Source organism: Aquila chrysaetos, chromosome 4, assembly GCF_900496995.4.
Source record: "Aquila chrysaetos chrysaetos chromosome 4, bAquChr1.4, whole genome shotgun sequence".
Classification (NCBI taxonomy): Eukaryota; Metazoa; Chordata; class Aves; order Accipitriformes; family Accipitridae; genus Aquila; species Aquila chrysaetos.
In genome coordinates, this window is record NC_044007.1 from 39,082,147 (window position 1) to 39,098,311 (window position 16,165).

The window sequence follows — 16,165 nt, forward strand, 5'->3', positions numbered from 1 at the left end:
GGAGCTATAAGCTACTGCTGCCGCCGTGCCATGCAGTACCAAACTCCCTGGATCTCTGCCCCGCACCACCCCATCCCGCTTCCTCAAGCTGGGGATCTCTGCGTTGCCTCAGTTTTTGGTTTCTCACCTCCTCTGTTGTCCCTCTCTACAACACACCAGAAGGGCTGGCACGGTGGGAGGACTGGAAGGACTGGAAAGACTGGACCCGTCTTCTCACAACATCAAGAGCCAACCTTCACTATTTATATCTCATTTACCCTACCTCAGGTTAAGTTTTATAAAGCGGGCGGGGGCGGTGGAGGGGTGTTGTCCTGCTTTTTAAGCCGGGGACACACATCGGGTGTTCGTACCAAAACCCAATGGAGGTCAAAGGGCTGCCACAGCCGCCACCTGCCCGAGCCTAGCTCCGTTTGCCCTGGGGACCGCCGCTCCGCCGCCCGAGGCCGGCTCCGGGGGGGCACCGAGCCCCGCCCGGGGTGCGGGGAGGGCTGAAGGGGATCGGAGGGCGGGGGCCGCTTTCCGGCGCGGTGGGATGGCCCCGGGATCCCCCTCCCCGCGCTCCGTCCCGGGACCTTTCCGCCGCATCGGAGCCTTTCCCCGCAAGCCGGAGGCCGGGGCTTCCCCTCTGCCGCCGGGAGGCCGCGGGGGCGGGCGGGCGCGACCCTCCCCGCTCCGGGCGCTCCCCGGGGAGGAGCCGGCCGGGTCGCACCGGGCCCGCTCGCCAAGTCCGGCTCCGAGCGGCCAAACCCAGCCCCCTGGGCTCGGGGTGGGCGGGGGAGGGCCGGCCGGCCGGGCGCCTCTCCTGCAGGGAGCCGGAGGACGGGCGAAACTTTCATCCCCGGCGACGGCGAGGCACCAGCGGCCACCGAGGCGAGCGCTGCCGGCATGGGCCCCGACGCGCTGCAACTGGGCACCTACGGCGGGGCGGCCGCCGCCGCCCTGCTCCTCTGGGCCGTGTGCGTGCTCTGCAGGAGGAAGAGGTACCGGGGCGGCGGGGGCGGCGGGGCGGGGGGCGGCCGCCGCATTCCTTCACGGCCGCGCCGGGGGAGCGGGGCTGCGAGGCGGGAGCCGCGCCGCCGAGCCGCGCATTGGGCCGCGCTTCCCTCCGCCCGCCCCTCCGCGCCGGCAAGCCCTATCAGCGCCCGCCGCCGGGCCGGGCTCGGCGGGGCCCCGGGGGATGGCGGGCCGCGGCCCCCCCGCGGCGGCTGAGGCGAGCGCCGGGGCGGCGGGGCCGCGGCACCGGCACCGCTCCTGTCCGCTCCGCTCCGCTGCGGCGGCCGCGGCCGGAGGCGAGGGAGAGCCGGGGCTGGTGCGGGGCTGCGGGCGGCGGGGGCTCCTCTCCCGGCCGGCGGGCGGGAGCCGCCGTTCGCAGGTGGGTGCTCGGCGCGGCCGGAGCGCCCGGGCAGGCTGGCCTCGCCTCCCGTGGGTACGAGGAAGTCCGTGCTCCAAAACAAGGGGTGCGCGGAGCGCATAGGCTGGCCCCTGGCAGTTTGGTGTGTGAATATAAGTGACCCTTAGGTTTGCTAAAAACTTGAATGTTACTTGTGCGCCGTGGGTAGCAAAAGGGATCCTGTACGGCACCTGACAACCTTCCCGTGGAGTCCAAGGTGCACTGACCTTATCTACTGAGGCAGGGGGGACAAATGCTGCTGCTGGGTTGCAACATCGGCCCTCCGCTGCCACTTTTCTCTGTGATGAGCAGCTGACAGTAGCGTAAGCCCCTAGAACTCAGGTCGTGGGCATTTCGGTGAGTTTTGTTAGTGTCTCACACGGTGTGGCCTTTAGTTTCTTTCAGCCATACACCCCGAGGTTTCCCAGGCACGTATTTTGGGACACTCTTAAGTAGAAGTTGCAGTGTTTTGGGCGGAAAGAAGCACTATCTGGAACTATTCTTTCTGTTTCTGAACAATACCCGTTTCTTTATATGCTAACTTTTTCCCAGGTATTTTTCAATTGCATTGCCAGTACTTGATGCTCTTCAGTGTCTGTTCTGCAGCTGATGAATAAATGTGTGTAAAGGCTTAGTGGAGGAGGAGTGAAGAAGGGGAGGGATCAGTATTCACTGTATTGTTTGCTTATTCTTTTTAATAGCATAATGAAATGCATAGCAAATACTAAATTTATTCTAAATAGTAAACAGTTACTTTTCCTAATCACTAAAGTTATTTTTGGAAGGTGTAGACATACAAATGCAAAAAAGAAGTTGCGGTACTAGCCTCTATAGAAAAGTGAGAAAGTCAGTCTGGCAGTGTTTAGACCTATAACCCTAACTTTGGGACCATGTATAGAGTGAATGGAGTAACAGAGAAAAAGAGTGAAGATTCTTGTTACTGTAAACAGAGGTGGTTTATTTCCATTACATCTGTTTTGGAACCATTATTAATGTGATTTGAGGTAGAGAGCTCAATTCATCCCTTAAGTGGAAGACATCCATCCCAATGTTCGAGTGGAGTCATGCCATAAGACAAACTACTTGACAGAGTAGCTTAGGATGGGGCTTCATGTTTCAGCTCAGCTTACTGAATGGATAGCTGCTGCTCAACTGCTCACTCCTCCTCTTCCTCCTCCCTGTTGCTTATCTGACCCCCTGTGAGCTGGTTCTGGGAATTAAACCAGCAAAAAACTACTTACTTTTTTTGATAGATTTAGTTTCCTGGAAGGTTACCTCCCTAAAGGAGGTCAGCACAGAAAACAAAAGGGGAGCAGTAAGGACATGGCCAGGCCAAAAGGGATTGGGTGTCATTTTAGGGCTAGAAGCTGTTACACTGGCTCAGTCATATTATAAAATTATGCCTGCCATTAGTAGAAATTCTAGTAGAATTGTAAAAGACTGAATTTTTGAAAATGGAAACAGGCAAAGCTCTGGCTTGTGAAGTTTTCAGCCAGATGTGAGTGGTAGGGAAAAAGGATCAGAGAACACATTTTGAATTATTTTCATAACCCTTGTGGCTGTAGAGTTTTTTAAGTCAGCTCTTTAGAGTCTATATCAAAATTGTTTGGACGTTTGTGCCACAACAGAATGTTGTTATACAGGAGGCCTCAGCAAGAAAGAATACTGGTTTGCCTAAAAAACCAAACTGCTGTCTGATTAATAAACTACTTCTTTAAATCCTGTGCTGTTTCTCAAAAGAAGTGTACAAAGCACTAATGTGCAAGCAACTGGAAATAAAAAGTGGAAAAACCCATCAAGCTCTGTGTAGTACAGCCCTCAGCTTAAGGTGCTGGTGTTGAAGTGCAATCCCGTTCCAGTAAAATGTGCAATTAATTTCTTCTTTTTTTTAGCATAAAGGAAGAAAAGAAATTGTGCACGGTCTTGAGAGATGCCTGGCAGCAGCCTGACTGCCTTCAGCAGTCATTTCTGATCTGCCTGAAGAAAAGCCATACTAAGGGTGCAGTGGATTAAAAAATGGGGATAAGGCTTAGTTCATGCTCCTCAGATTTGATACAAGTTTGTGATCTCCCCTTGCTTAACTGACCCTTATCTGTTTATCCATTCCCGTGTGTCCTCCATGTGTCAAATTTCTTCTTTCCCTTTCTTCCATTTGAATCTAACAAACTTGGGAGCAGGCAGGGATACCCCCCTCTGGAATCCACAAAACCCATTTGGGAGCCTGTTGACGTAAGGGCTGTTGGCAAATTGCTGCATGAATAAATGCCAAAGTCAAGGTTGTACTTCTCACCACGGATCATATCCATTTGGACAAAAACGTGAACAATTCTGGTTTTGTAGGGCTTGGCTATGCTAGAGAAAATGCTGCTACTTCACCTATGCATGTGTTTTTATAGAAATTAATATGTTGCCCTAATGTTGGTATGCTTGTACCAGTGTGCAAACTCTGTATAAGGGGATTGTTGTGTTTAATGTACCAAGATAAACTTTACCAGAATAATCAAATTTAACATCTTGGCCACAGCCCTGCATGGGTTCCATCAGGATAGCAACGGTAGTGAGACGTGTGTATACCTAAATGAAGAGTTTAAGTAAGTAAGTAAATGCCACAAAGTGCTAACTTGCACTTTGGAGTTCGGCAAGTTTGTTTTGCTGGATGGTGCCTCTTTCTTGCTTGATTGAAGTGAAGCACAACCACCTACGTGGCTCTGAGAGTTACGTGTCCAGGAGCATAACGAGGGTTTGTACATCCCAGAGAAGGAAACTCCCCAAATCCATCCCTGATGTTCCTTAAGCAGATGATGCAGGATTTCACTTTTTTTGGAGTGAGGTGCTTTTGCTTCGTTTCCTCTCAGGCCGAGTGCTCGTTACTGGAGAAAAGATTTTGTCAGGGGAGGTGTTGTGTTGGCTTAATCTGCCATTGTCTTATTCTGTAGTGTGGTTGGTGTAATCTGGCATTACGAGATTTCAGGGTGAGTTCAGTATGGGTTTTCTTATTAAAGTATTTAGCTCTACTCTTTGGAGACAGGAAATAAAGGAAGAGGATTTTCCTTTTGTATAAATGTTTAGCTTTTGAGTGCTGGTGGCAGTAATAACACAAAGGAAACTAATTGGAGTCTTTGCCAGGTTTCATATCACAGATGGTGAAGAAACAGAAGTAGAACAAAAGTTTCCTTAATCACAGAAAATTTTATTTTGAGTTAAACTTCAGTGTCAGATGAGGCTCAGTGCCTTCTGCATGCTACAGAAAGATCTCCCTCTTACTGGTTAATGAAGAAAAGCCTATCTATGCTGTTTGCTGGGGAATGTATTTTCTCCAGAGAAAGCTTCCTTTGTGCTGCCTCACAAAAGTATTTCTGCTGCGGCACAACCTGATGACTTCCTATCCTGGAGATTGTACAGATTATTCTCTGTTGTCTTCATAAAATGTCTAAATCAGCCCCAGCTTTATGGTTTCTTTTGTTTTCAAACTGTTTTTCTGCTAACTGTGCACAGTCTCATGGAGCGGGAGGTGAGATGGTAGGTGAAGCCAACTCCTGCTTGTCTTCCAGCAGTCATGCTGCCCAAGTCAGGGAAGGGCCCTCGAGATCCACAGGGGTTGGCTCCTAGTGACTTGTATAGGTGTCAATTGCTCAAATTGATGCTTATTTTTGGTTGCTAGTCTTTATTGCATGTCCATGACTGAAAATGATCACAAATTGTAACCAGCAGTCTGGGGAGAAGGCTGGGACACTCTCTGCCTCCCTCCTTGCGGGACAGACGCTGCAGATTAGGGGGAAGGGGAAGAGGCTCAGGCTGACCACAAATTAAAACCACCGGCTTTGGGGAAGGAGACAGTGGAGAGAACTGGAACAAAGACCGTTGCGTCCGTATTTATCCATTGAAATTGGATCCTGCTGTCCTGAGGTTTGCATCCCAAAGTTTGTTACATAAAGAAGATACAGACCCAACCTTGAAATACTCATGAAATGTTTATGTCTGCTTGGAAAGTTAACACATGTCCTATGTGAGCTACACCGATGAAGGGGTTTGTAAAAATTTTTCCCTCTGCAACTCTATAGGTTGGTAAGGTTGGTATTTTAATTATTATGAATGGGCTTCACAGTCAAGATTGCTTGCGAGGAATAATACTATATATGGCACATGTAACCTGTGTGGGTTTTACTGTACAGCAGTATAGGAATTCCCATGCTGGGTTAGACGGGGCACGTATGTTCTAATATATTATTTCTGACCAGTTTCTAATGCATCAGAACATGGTATAAAAAACAGTATAATTGCAGATTAAAGTCAACATAAGAATTACTTGATAAATTTCTCAGAAAGGATTTCGCTATTGCCTGAGTTACGGATTTAAAGCCTTGTTGGAGCCAAGTGTCCTTCATTTTTCTCTTTTATTCTGTCCTCTAAAATACCTCCAATCTATACAATCACATTCATCTAAGATACTTTCCCAAAAAATTGCTCTCCTGAACCCAGATAGATATTGTTGAAAAGAATATAGATTTCGACTTTGCCTTCAAGAACATCTTATCCTTCTCTGTGACAAGCTGTGAGCTTGCTAACAGCTCTCTTACCAAGCGAATTGTAGTTCACAAGATGTCATCAGCCTGTCTTTTTTACCACTTCTGCTAATTTAGGCAATATGTTAAGGTAGTTTTCAGTTGGAGGGAACATCAGGAAGGACAGATAGAAGGATACCGTAAAAATCTAGCCTCTCCCTTCTTACCTTGGCTTTCTACAGAGGCCTTTTTCTCCATCCTTTTCGTTGGAGTTCTAGGGAGTCCATGCGTTTTCATGACCTCCTTTTGTTTAATGTCATTGTCCACTCTTACTCCACTCTGAAAAGATTAGGACTGAAGACTGAAACTGTTTAAGGCAGAAAAGTAACAGTTCTGTTTCTTAAGTAGCCTTAAAAAACCTTTCTTTCTCACCATTGCACTTGGGTTTTCTGTCAACTGTTCACTGCTGTGCCAAGATGTGGTGGAAGTTTATTTCTCTGCTTGCTTGTTCTGGTAAGAGCTTAGTGAAGGTTGAATAAAACAAAGTAAGCAAAACCATAGCCTTCTCAAGATGTACAAGAGTCAGTTCACTGGCTTTTGGGTTCTCTTACGGCACTAATAGACCTGGAGAGCCGTTACATTGTGGGTCTTGCACAATAGCGTGTTCCAAGACAGGTTTTTCTTATTTTTTTTAAGCACTGCTTCTCATCCTTCTGATATAGAGCCTGTGTATCATGTACATCTTGGGTTCTGCTTCCTACCAAGGCTTTGAAGATGACACTGAAGATGACACCTCTTTTAGCAGATAATGAACTTTTCCAATAATCTATGATTTACAGTATTCTTTGCTTAAGGTACACTGCCACCTAGCAACAGTTTCCCTTCCCTCCCAGTTTTCTTGACCTACTTTGTTGGGGGTTGTTTAGCTTTAGTTTGTATCTGGTCTGGTCTTGATTAGCATCCAGAACCCATCAGTAGATGCCATCCTGGTAAATGTGTGTGTGGGGGGTGGAGATATTTTTAGTGCCAATAAGAACTGCTAGCTTCAGGTTTCTCACTAAAATACAATTGGTTTTACTTTTACAGTGGTTTTTCCTTCCAGTGTTTTTGTGAAAAATGCTGTAATCTTTTTATTTCTTTTTTTTTCCTTGAAGTGCTTGGTTTTGCTTTCTACTGTTCATTATGCTTTGGAGGAAATAAAATTAAATGGTGAGAATTAAAGGGAATTGCTTTCAGCTCTTTTTATTATTCCAGTGCAACATGAAGCATGGAGCATCCATCTACAGCACTGTACAGAAATGCACATAGCTTACAGAAAGTACTGAACGATTAACCCTTCTACTCCTCCTCCAAGTTGATAGTCCTAAAGGTACGAATGAAGAAAACCCAAGCAAATACAGACTGCTTCAAAAATGAGATTCATGCTTACTACTGTATTTAGAGGAGGAAAGCACGCTAGTTGGCAAATCTTAGTTGAAACGTTACATATAAAGGCTGGTGTGAAGGAAGACACAAAGGGGCAAATCTTAATCCTGGTGTCCTCTTACAGGAGAAATTAACTACTCCTTTAAGCATGATGGTGAAATTTGCCATCTAATGTGTTTGAATCATTGGTGACATAACTAGAGAACTATATTGTCAGGTGACCTCAGGAGGGAGTGGAGTCCCAACCCACAGAGCTACCTGAGCCTCTGGCTCCCGCAGTGAGGAGTGACTTCAGTGGGATGCAGGGTCTTGGATGCTTCCTGAGCTTGTAGTCTTGCCTGTGGACTCCACCTCAGTTCCCCTGCTGCAAGTTGGAGGTCAATGTGGTCTCCTGTTGATTTACAGATAACGCAGCCGAATGCTTTACAGGGCACTCTGATAGTTGCCAGGAAGATGCAAAAAATTCTTCCATGGTATAACCATTCAACATGTGCTGAGGAACTGTTGCCTGCCCATTCCCTTTCTCCTGTATGCTGAAGTACAAGATCTAGTTACTGTTTTAAGCCAGAAATGCCACATTTTATTGCAATGTTCAGCTAAGCTGTTGGATCATGTCAGCTGCTTTAGTGTTTTGCTCAGTTATGAGAATTGCAATCCCATATAAAATTGTTTGGGATTTTTTCAGTCAAGTATTTTGATTAAGAAGTTGGGCAGAGCTTGTTTTAGTATAGAAATATAACTGTTCTCAGTACTCCATCTAGTCACTTATTGAACTTAGTGCATACTAATGCCAGGGAGTGGGGGAAATGTAGAAGCTAAAAGAAACAGCATAAGTGCAATGTTAATACACTATATGAAGTTAAGGAAAATCTCACAGTTAAGTTGGCAGTCTTTTTCTCTTTTATCCAAGTTTTATAGAGCTACTTGGTAGTGGAGCCAGGGCTGGAACTCATTCTCCTGACTTCTAGTTTTGTGCTTTAACTTGCTGCCTTTCCTTTCCAACTCACTTACCATGTATGACATTATAGCTGTCTGGTAAACTAACTTTTTCAACCATGAGGCAGATTTTGAATTCTGATTTAAAACTTCAGTAGTGTTCCTTTTCTTTCCTCACCATTTACTGATCCTTCTACAAGATGCGTGTAGGTTTTTAGGCTAATACCCATTTGCACGCCGTCTGGGAGAATTTTGGCTGACTGAGAGTCCCATAAAACAAAAGTTTCCTCTTTACAAACCACATGGAGCTTGGCTGTAGATATTCAGTTCCTTTCTCCACAAACTGTTTTTAATGGTGCCAGATTCTTCTGTTTCTTTTCCTTGTTTGGCACATGTCAGGAAAAAAAATCTTGGCTCTCGTATAGAACATATCTTGTTTCCTCTTAACTGCTCGTACTTTCTATTCGTAATTCAAATCAGCAGAAAAATGCTATGGTTGTGCTTCTCGTGTTTTAATCTTGTAGTTTCCTAAGCAATATTCTAATGTTCTTAAAAAAATAATTCTCCCTCATACTGTAGGCCTGACGGTAGGAGGTTCTAGCTGGATGCAACCGCAGTGTCCCTGTTGATTTGGGAGAGTTTTGCGTGGTGTCCTGACAAAGTGGCCTGCTCAAGCCCTGTGGAGGCACATGAAGGAAGAACAGAGGAGCAAAATGAAGCTAAAATGGCATGTTACAGGAGTGTCGTCTCCGTCACACAGCTGTCCCTTCCTGACACTGCAGCGAAAACCCAGATTGCAGTACGGCACGTTGCAGGCTCATATCCACAGCGGGAAGTTCAAGAAGCATCTCCTTCCTGGGCTGTGACATCCCAGGGACCTGTCAGAGAGCCTGTGCATGTTTGTCACAAGCTACTCCTATTGCTTTCTGACAGCCCCACTCTGCACCCATGGAGTTCTTGTTTGTGTAACTTGATCTGCTACTGTTGGCTAAGACAGGGTCTAGCACTGCTAAGTGTGGTTACCTACCCGATTTCTTGCGGTTCCCCAGAAAGAAATGAGCAAATTGGTTACTGGCCTGCTCTTTCTTCACCCCAATTCCTTGGTTCTCGGAAGACCCATCCCCAGTTTTTTCCTGAGTGCTTATTACAAATTCTTTTGTTGCCTGCCTCACCTAAAAAGATTGAACAAAATGTGAAATTTTTGAATGATACATTGAACAAATGATCCTAGAAAATTGATGCATTTCCATTACTTTTTTAAGTGATGTTGTATTTAGAAAAAAATGATGGTCTTATTTCAACACTGTGTGAGAATGCAGAAGTTTTGCAATTATTAGCTCTGATAGTAATTACTTTAAAAAAACAAGAAACAAACCCAAAAGGAACCTGTATATTCCTTAACAAAAGAAACTACTGCTGTTAAAGTACAGTAGACAGAATTGACGGAGAATTGGTGATTAAAACGAAGTTACTGAGAAGTCAGGAAGAGTTCAGTCTTTTTGTACTCTTTCTTTCCATTTGTATGCATGCCAGCAGAAGGGTGGATTTGTGCCTTCATCACGGTGTAATACTGTAGTCTCTGAAAGCTTCAGAGAGATGGTCTCCAACTTCCTAATAGGTCCTCAAGGAAAATAAAAGTATTTTCAGATACTCTCATTTAATCTGGTTAACAAAGGCAGGATGCTTACCAAAGGAAGGGCAATTGCTGGTATCTTCTCAGTGAGAGTTTGCGTGACTTCCATTGCTGGTCCACTCAACTGATGCTGCTGTAGTGTTTGGTCATTGCTTCCCTAGCTGGGAAGTACTGCTCCATGTTTTCCTCTTCAGTGCTGGCATGGTTTTTTTAGGTTACGATAGCTCCTCTTCAGAGCTTCTGGTGTGTGATAGATCATAGCCCTACTAATTCTCTCCAGCTGGTTTTTCAGCATGAGAAGCTTTGTGAGTCGCATTTGGGAAGCTTCTCTGAAAGTAGCTCAAACAGTGGGTTGATGACAGGGTATAATTTTTTCATTCAGTTGTTCAGGAATTGATCTGTGATATTTACTCATCTCAGACTTACACTTCATTAAGACAGAAAAAGCCTCTCTGGAAGATTTGCTGCTGTTTCAGTAGGTACCTGTATTTGTAAAATGTTTCCAGTGGACTATGTGTTTCTTCCTTACACCTTTCAAAAACTTCTGTTATTTTGTTGGATGGGATTTTTTCAAATTTTTTAAAGATTTTCAGATGTCTAGGTTAGTTTTCGGCATAATAACTGTTTTGCTTAAATAGCAAATTTCTAAGCCTTACAGCTGAGGGTGAGGCATGTTGCCAGAGCCTGCACTACAATGCTCGTGTGCGATTCCCGTTTAAAAAGGAGCAGCTGTGTAGCTGTACGAGAAGTGAAAATGTCTCTCAGTTCAGGAGTCATCCAAGAACCAACTGTAAAACACGATGAACCCGCAGAATTGATATTCAGGCAAAACAGGGAGGAAAAATGAAAGTACTGGGAGGGCAGGCTTGTATGTGGTGCTCTTTTTAACCCCACATACATGCCTGAAAGATTCTGATTCAACAGCAGGAGGACTTAGATGTGTGTATCTGATGATAAAATTAAGCTTACAGTGCATGACAGTACACAAAAGATGTTTGGGCTTTTTAGTAACAGTTGCCATCGGAACATACACGACTGATAGAGATTCATTTCCAGGCCATGGAACAAGTGCAGCAAGCTGGGTTCAGAGCCTGGGCTCCTTCTGAGGACCAAATGAGGGAAATTTGAAGTTTGTGTCCTAGCAGCTTGCATGTAATATCCTTTAAAGCCAGGTTAAATTATCTGTTGCTGCTAAGGAGTGACACAGAATTGTTCACAGCAGGACTGGAGAGGTTCCCCACGTATGCCAGTGTTCAGTGGCTTGGGAAACAGCTGCTTGCGCAATGTCTGGTTTGTGGTTGAACAGACAGCTGAACTTCTGGCTTTGCTGCTTTAAGATACAAAAATTATAATTAAGCTTGAAAGAAATCTTGCATATATGAATGAGAATTATTTTTTTTTTCTGTAAGCTGTGTAGTTTCTTGCATCCTATGTAGTGAAAACACTGCTAGATCCTACTTGATATTACCACATTATGAGTGAAGGGATTTTTTTCATAACCTGTGGACTTCCTCAGATAGAACCACATCAGCTATAATAAATTTAGAGCCTTAAAAACCTGTTGTTATGAAGACTTTAAAATAAAACCGTCCATGCCGCTCCTATTGGCTCTGCAGTGGTAAGAATCTAAAATAGACAATGCTGAGATCTGTTGGGCTCAAAAGAAAGTTCAGCCTTCCTGTCTTCGTGATCTCATTTGCAGAAGTAGGACGTACCTTCGTGTTTCACCATAAGGAAGAGATGTCCAATAAAGCACAGTTGTTGTGACCCACCCAGTCTCATCTCCTGCATAGTTGAGCCCATTGCAGTGTTTCCTGCATCAGCTACCTTAAATTGTGCTTGAACACAATTGTGCTTGAAATTGTGCATGGAAAGATGTCTTGCCTTTGGTTTATTTTTTTCCTTTGAGTGATGAGTAGGCCAGTGCTTATCCCGTAGGTTGTTCTTACCTTTCTGACTTTGGTTTAAGAAAGGGGGGTGAATTCAGTCTCATTAGTGGATATGTATGTCCTGTTAAATGTTGGAAAGATTTAATTAAAAGTGATAAAAGATAGCCTAAGATGGCATCCAAAACTAACAAACAAGGCCATCTCCTGTTAACACTATTAAATACTGCTGTTGCTAATAAATACCCTCTTAAAGGTGGGGGCAAGCTCATCTGACACATCTTTATTTGTGCTTCAATGGCAAGTTAGTATGGACTGAAGCAACTTGCTGTCAATCCTTTCTCCCCACCCCAAGAACATTTGGGTGGACCAATGTACATGTACTGCCTGCTGCTGCTCTGTAGTCTCTGCATTGCATGCTTGCTTGCTTGTTTTGGGAAAACGGAGAAGAGCAGCCACTTTTTTAACCAAGGCTATAAAACCCAGAGATAATTCAGATGGGACCAGATGAACCAATGCTTCATTTTTTCGCTTGGACATTAAAAAAGATCTTGTTCTGTTTTGCATGCTATTTCAGTGTATCTTGTTATTAATAATACCTCTGAGACTATTGTTTAGGCGCCAGGCATATGTGTGATGTCATGCCTCCAAATTGTGTTTCAGCAGTTCCAGAGACTCAAATGCACTATATACAATAGAAATGTGAGGGATAAAGCAGCTTAAACTGTAGTGATAAGGTTTATTTCATCAAAATGAAAGCCCAGGAAGATTTTTCTTGTAATTGTTTTCAGCACAAATACAATGTGCTGATTTGGACTGTCAGTTTCTGTCACCAGACCATGTGAAATAAAACCCCAGTATGCTTATAGTTGTAACTTTGTAGGTAATTGGTCATGTTAGGAGTGTCCAACAGAGATGTGGTTTTGATTCCTCAGTCATTGAATTGAAGATGTCACACGGGGCTCAGTTTTCGGTGAAAGACTGCAGCGTTGGAGATGGCAGGAAGATGGAAATCCCCGTGTGTGCTATGATGCTGGTGACTTTCAAAGTGAAGGCTGCCTTAGGATTCCCACACGTGCAGGACATTGCCATCCCCCATAGCTTTCCTCAGTGGGCAGGACCCAAGGGTCTGGGTGACAAAATCCCTGCTGTTACCACCCATGACCATTTGTACCTCTGGTATCCTATTTAGTCCCAGGCACACCGATCAGATATAGCTACAGATTCAGCCCTGCTGTATCAGATGCTTCTTTTTACTTTTTGTGGCAAATATCAAATCATCTCCTTAAAGGCAGCAAGGTACTGGAAAGTCTTTCCTGCTCATGGACAGATCACTTAATTGCCAAAGTATGAATTTTACTGGAAGTCAGTACAGAACATGGACATCTCTTTCATTTTCCAAGGTTGGGCTGGTCAAAGCAGCCTCAATAAACATGAACTTTGCATGCTAAATTTCTCAAAACTGCTCTGTATATGGAAAGCAACCAGCACAGTTGGATTCTGTAATAAAAATAAGGTCCTTGAGTCCTACTGCAGTTCTGCTGATAATCACTATAACCTGACTGCAGAGTTTGGCTGGTAGGTAATGCTAGATTTATGTCAGTAAAGGATAAAGTCTGTATTTATCACTTTTTGCTCTTTCAGCAGGCTTTATATTTTGTATCATCCCTTTTTTCTGCTAGGTATTAGAGTGGGGTTTTTTTTTCTGATTTCTCAGTTTGCTTTTTTACCATTCACAGAATTCACTGCACTGTATAGGAACTGTCCTCATGAATTCCCATTGCTCTGCTCTGGGGGTAAGCTAGGCTAATGAGACCCTTCTTTGTTTCATCTGAGTGGGTTTTGCTAATTGCTTTTATCACACTGGAACCTGTAAGGGGATTTTCCGTAGACAAAATGACAATAAAAAAATGAAGCGCTTTTGTTGGTAAGTCACCTGGCAATTCCGCCTGGATCCTCAACATAGCTGTCAGCAGATGTGAGTGACTCCTTAAAGTCCAGTGCCTCTAATTGCCCTTTATTTCCCCTCTGTTCTCCTCGTGTGGGATTTATTTCTCAGTTGATGAGATGAAACCCGAAAGCAGGTTGTGGTGGAGTGCATCTCCAGTCAGCAGTAGGGAGAATGAAAGAGCAAATGAGGACAGTCAACATGCAGTAGGAAGAGACATTCATCCTGCCTCCTGCCCTGTCCTGTAGTTGTGGCTGATCTCTCTCTGTCCCACTTCATCCTTGTATTATCACTTCCTTACAGCTCAGCTCATGCCGGGAGCCTGCCACTTCTGCAGACCTAACGGGCAGGGACTTCAACACTTTACCCTTCCCAAAGGCTCATGCTCCCCCAGTTATCCATTCGTATCCATCTTCTTCCTCAAGTCTCGCTGAGTATACTGGTCATCAACCTAAGCACTCGCCTACCTCAGGATTGTATCATTGTTTTCAGCATGAGGATAGTATTAGGTTTTATGAACTTACAAGAAAATATGATTGAATGAATTTCAAGTCCCAAGAATGAGATGGCAGCTGTTAGTCAAACGTACCTAGGAGGGGACAGCCTCCATGAGTCCCAGGTAGACCTGTGCTCTGGCTTTTGAAGAAAATTTACATTGAATCCTAATGGAGTTTACTGAACGATTGAATTTTGTGATTATTGATGTTTATGAATTTCACTGGGTTTATGTTAAATCAAGATATACTGGGATTTTTTTTTGTCTAGCTTGAAACTTTGCCCTTGAGCTATGCTGTAGTCCCTTCTTATCTTCAACTTGGCCAAGAGTAGCTTGAAAGCTTCTTGCCTTTCCTGCAGCACCTGCCTTCTGCAGGGCTCCTTCCTTCACCCCGGGAAGGGATTAGAGCCGTCACTATTCTCTTCATTTATATAATTCTGTCATTTCCCTGACACCAGTGTAATCTTCTTGACTGGCTGATCAAACTGATTTTCAACAGTTTTAGACAGAGTAAAAAATTAGTGCATTTAAGTCTTCCTTGATTTTTCTGGCAGTTTCTCTGTCATTCAGCCTAATATTTTCTTTCTTCATCTCAAGTCCCTTTTGTTTTATACTGTGCTTATCTTCCTCCCTATAAAATATCTACTACAGCTGGCATTTTCTAACCTTTAGGCCTCTAATCCTTCTATCTCATGTTAAAGCAATTAACAAGTGATAACAGACCCTTATCAGACTTCGTATTATTGCAGTGTTCGACATGACTTTTTGGCCTTACTTTAGAAGTTTGAGGTTTTCCATTAATTTCAGCAAGCCTAGGATTTTACTTCAGATATTTACTCACAGCATGGAGCTTCTGTGGTGGCTGCATCTTATCATATAGCCAAATGAAATAATCTCTTCTGTAAGTGGTGCGTGTAGATTTAGCATTTTTGTGGTTCGTAACACATCAGTAACAGCTGAAACACTTTTGCAGTAAGAAGAAACTGTTCAAAATCACAGCAAATCCTGCTGCTGTGGGCTTTTGAAAAGGGGACAGGGCTTTGGTTTGTGGTCCTGCTTCTACCAAGAAATGGCTTTGGATTTTGTTGCAGAGGGAGGTTTGCATTTTTACTTTGCAGGATGAAAATACACAGTGGTTAAGGGTGCTTTGGGGAGAGTCACAGTCACTGAACTCCTCAGTGACATTTTAAACACCAACAAAGTTTTGCCGACCTGGCCACATTAGACAGGGTTGCGATTCGTCTGTCTTCTCACCACCATAGCTGTGCCTGCAGAAGCCCTCCGGCAGCAGCAGTGGACCTTGGTGGGGGGCAGGGGCTTTGCCATGGTAGGTCTTTCTGGTTGAGGAACCAGCTTAGCGTGTCTGTTCGAGGCATGTTTGCTTACATGGTATTTACTGATGAGTAGGGCAGACCAGGCCGTATGGGGAGAAGTGGAAATCTTAATACTAAGGACATGCAGCCTGACCACCCAGGAGTTCTTTGCTCCTGCTGGACCTAACCTTCACCATCTCACCATCTTTACATGGGGACTTTACCTCACCATGTAGAGGATAATTCTTGCAAGTTTAGTTGGGGTTCGTAAGAGTTCCCTTATGTTCCGATTCAGTGAATTGCTAAAGCAAGGGCTTCCTTTCAAACCTTTGAATAGCCTCTGATTTTAGTGGGACTCGAGCTTCTAAGTGGAGCAGAAGCTCAAGTTTTTTGACAGATCAGCACTTTCTTGCTGAGGCAAATGTGAATTTCTGGTTTGATGGTACAATACAGAAAATACAGTAGTATTTCCTCACCTTAGTGGTACTAATTCCTGGGGGAAAAAATGTGGTACTAATTTTATGCTTTGAACAGAATTTCAAAGCTCAGTTTTCATGCAGTTAAAATGCCTTTATTCTTCGATTCTTGAAGAGTTTACAGTTCAGTATTTGGAATGCAGTTTTACTCGCCTTGAAA

The 16,165-nt window shown here is 44.3% G+C and overlaps 1 protein-coding gene across 2 annotated transcripts in view; it reads left to right on the forward strand.

Moving 5' to 3' along the window:
• Positions 1-244: 244 nt before the first annotated feature.
• Positions 245-16,165, forward strand: part of LOC115340578 (cytochrome P450 7B1) — a 129,846-nt gene continuing 113,925 nt past the window's right edge. The window contains exon 1 of one of the 2 annotated variants that reach the window (XM_030012376.2): positions 245-267. Coding sequence is in view for 1 of the 2 variants with exons in the window: in XM_030012371.2 (XP_029868231.1) it covers positions 886-980 (95 nt within the window). In the remaining variant the exon portion in view is untranslated. Of the gene's footprint in view, positions 268-646; positions 981-16,165 lie in introns of those variants that run through there. The other variant, XM_030012371.2, reaches the window with a different exon arrangement.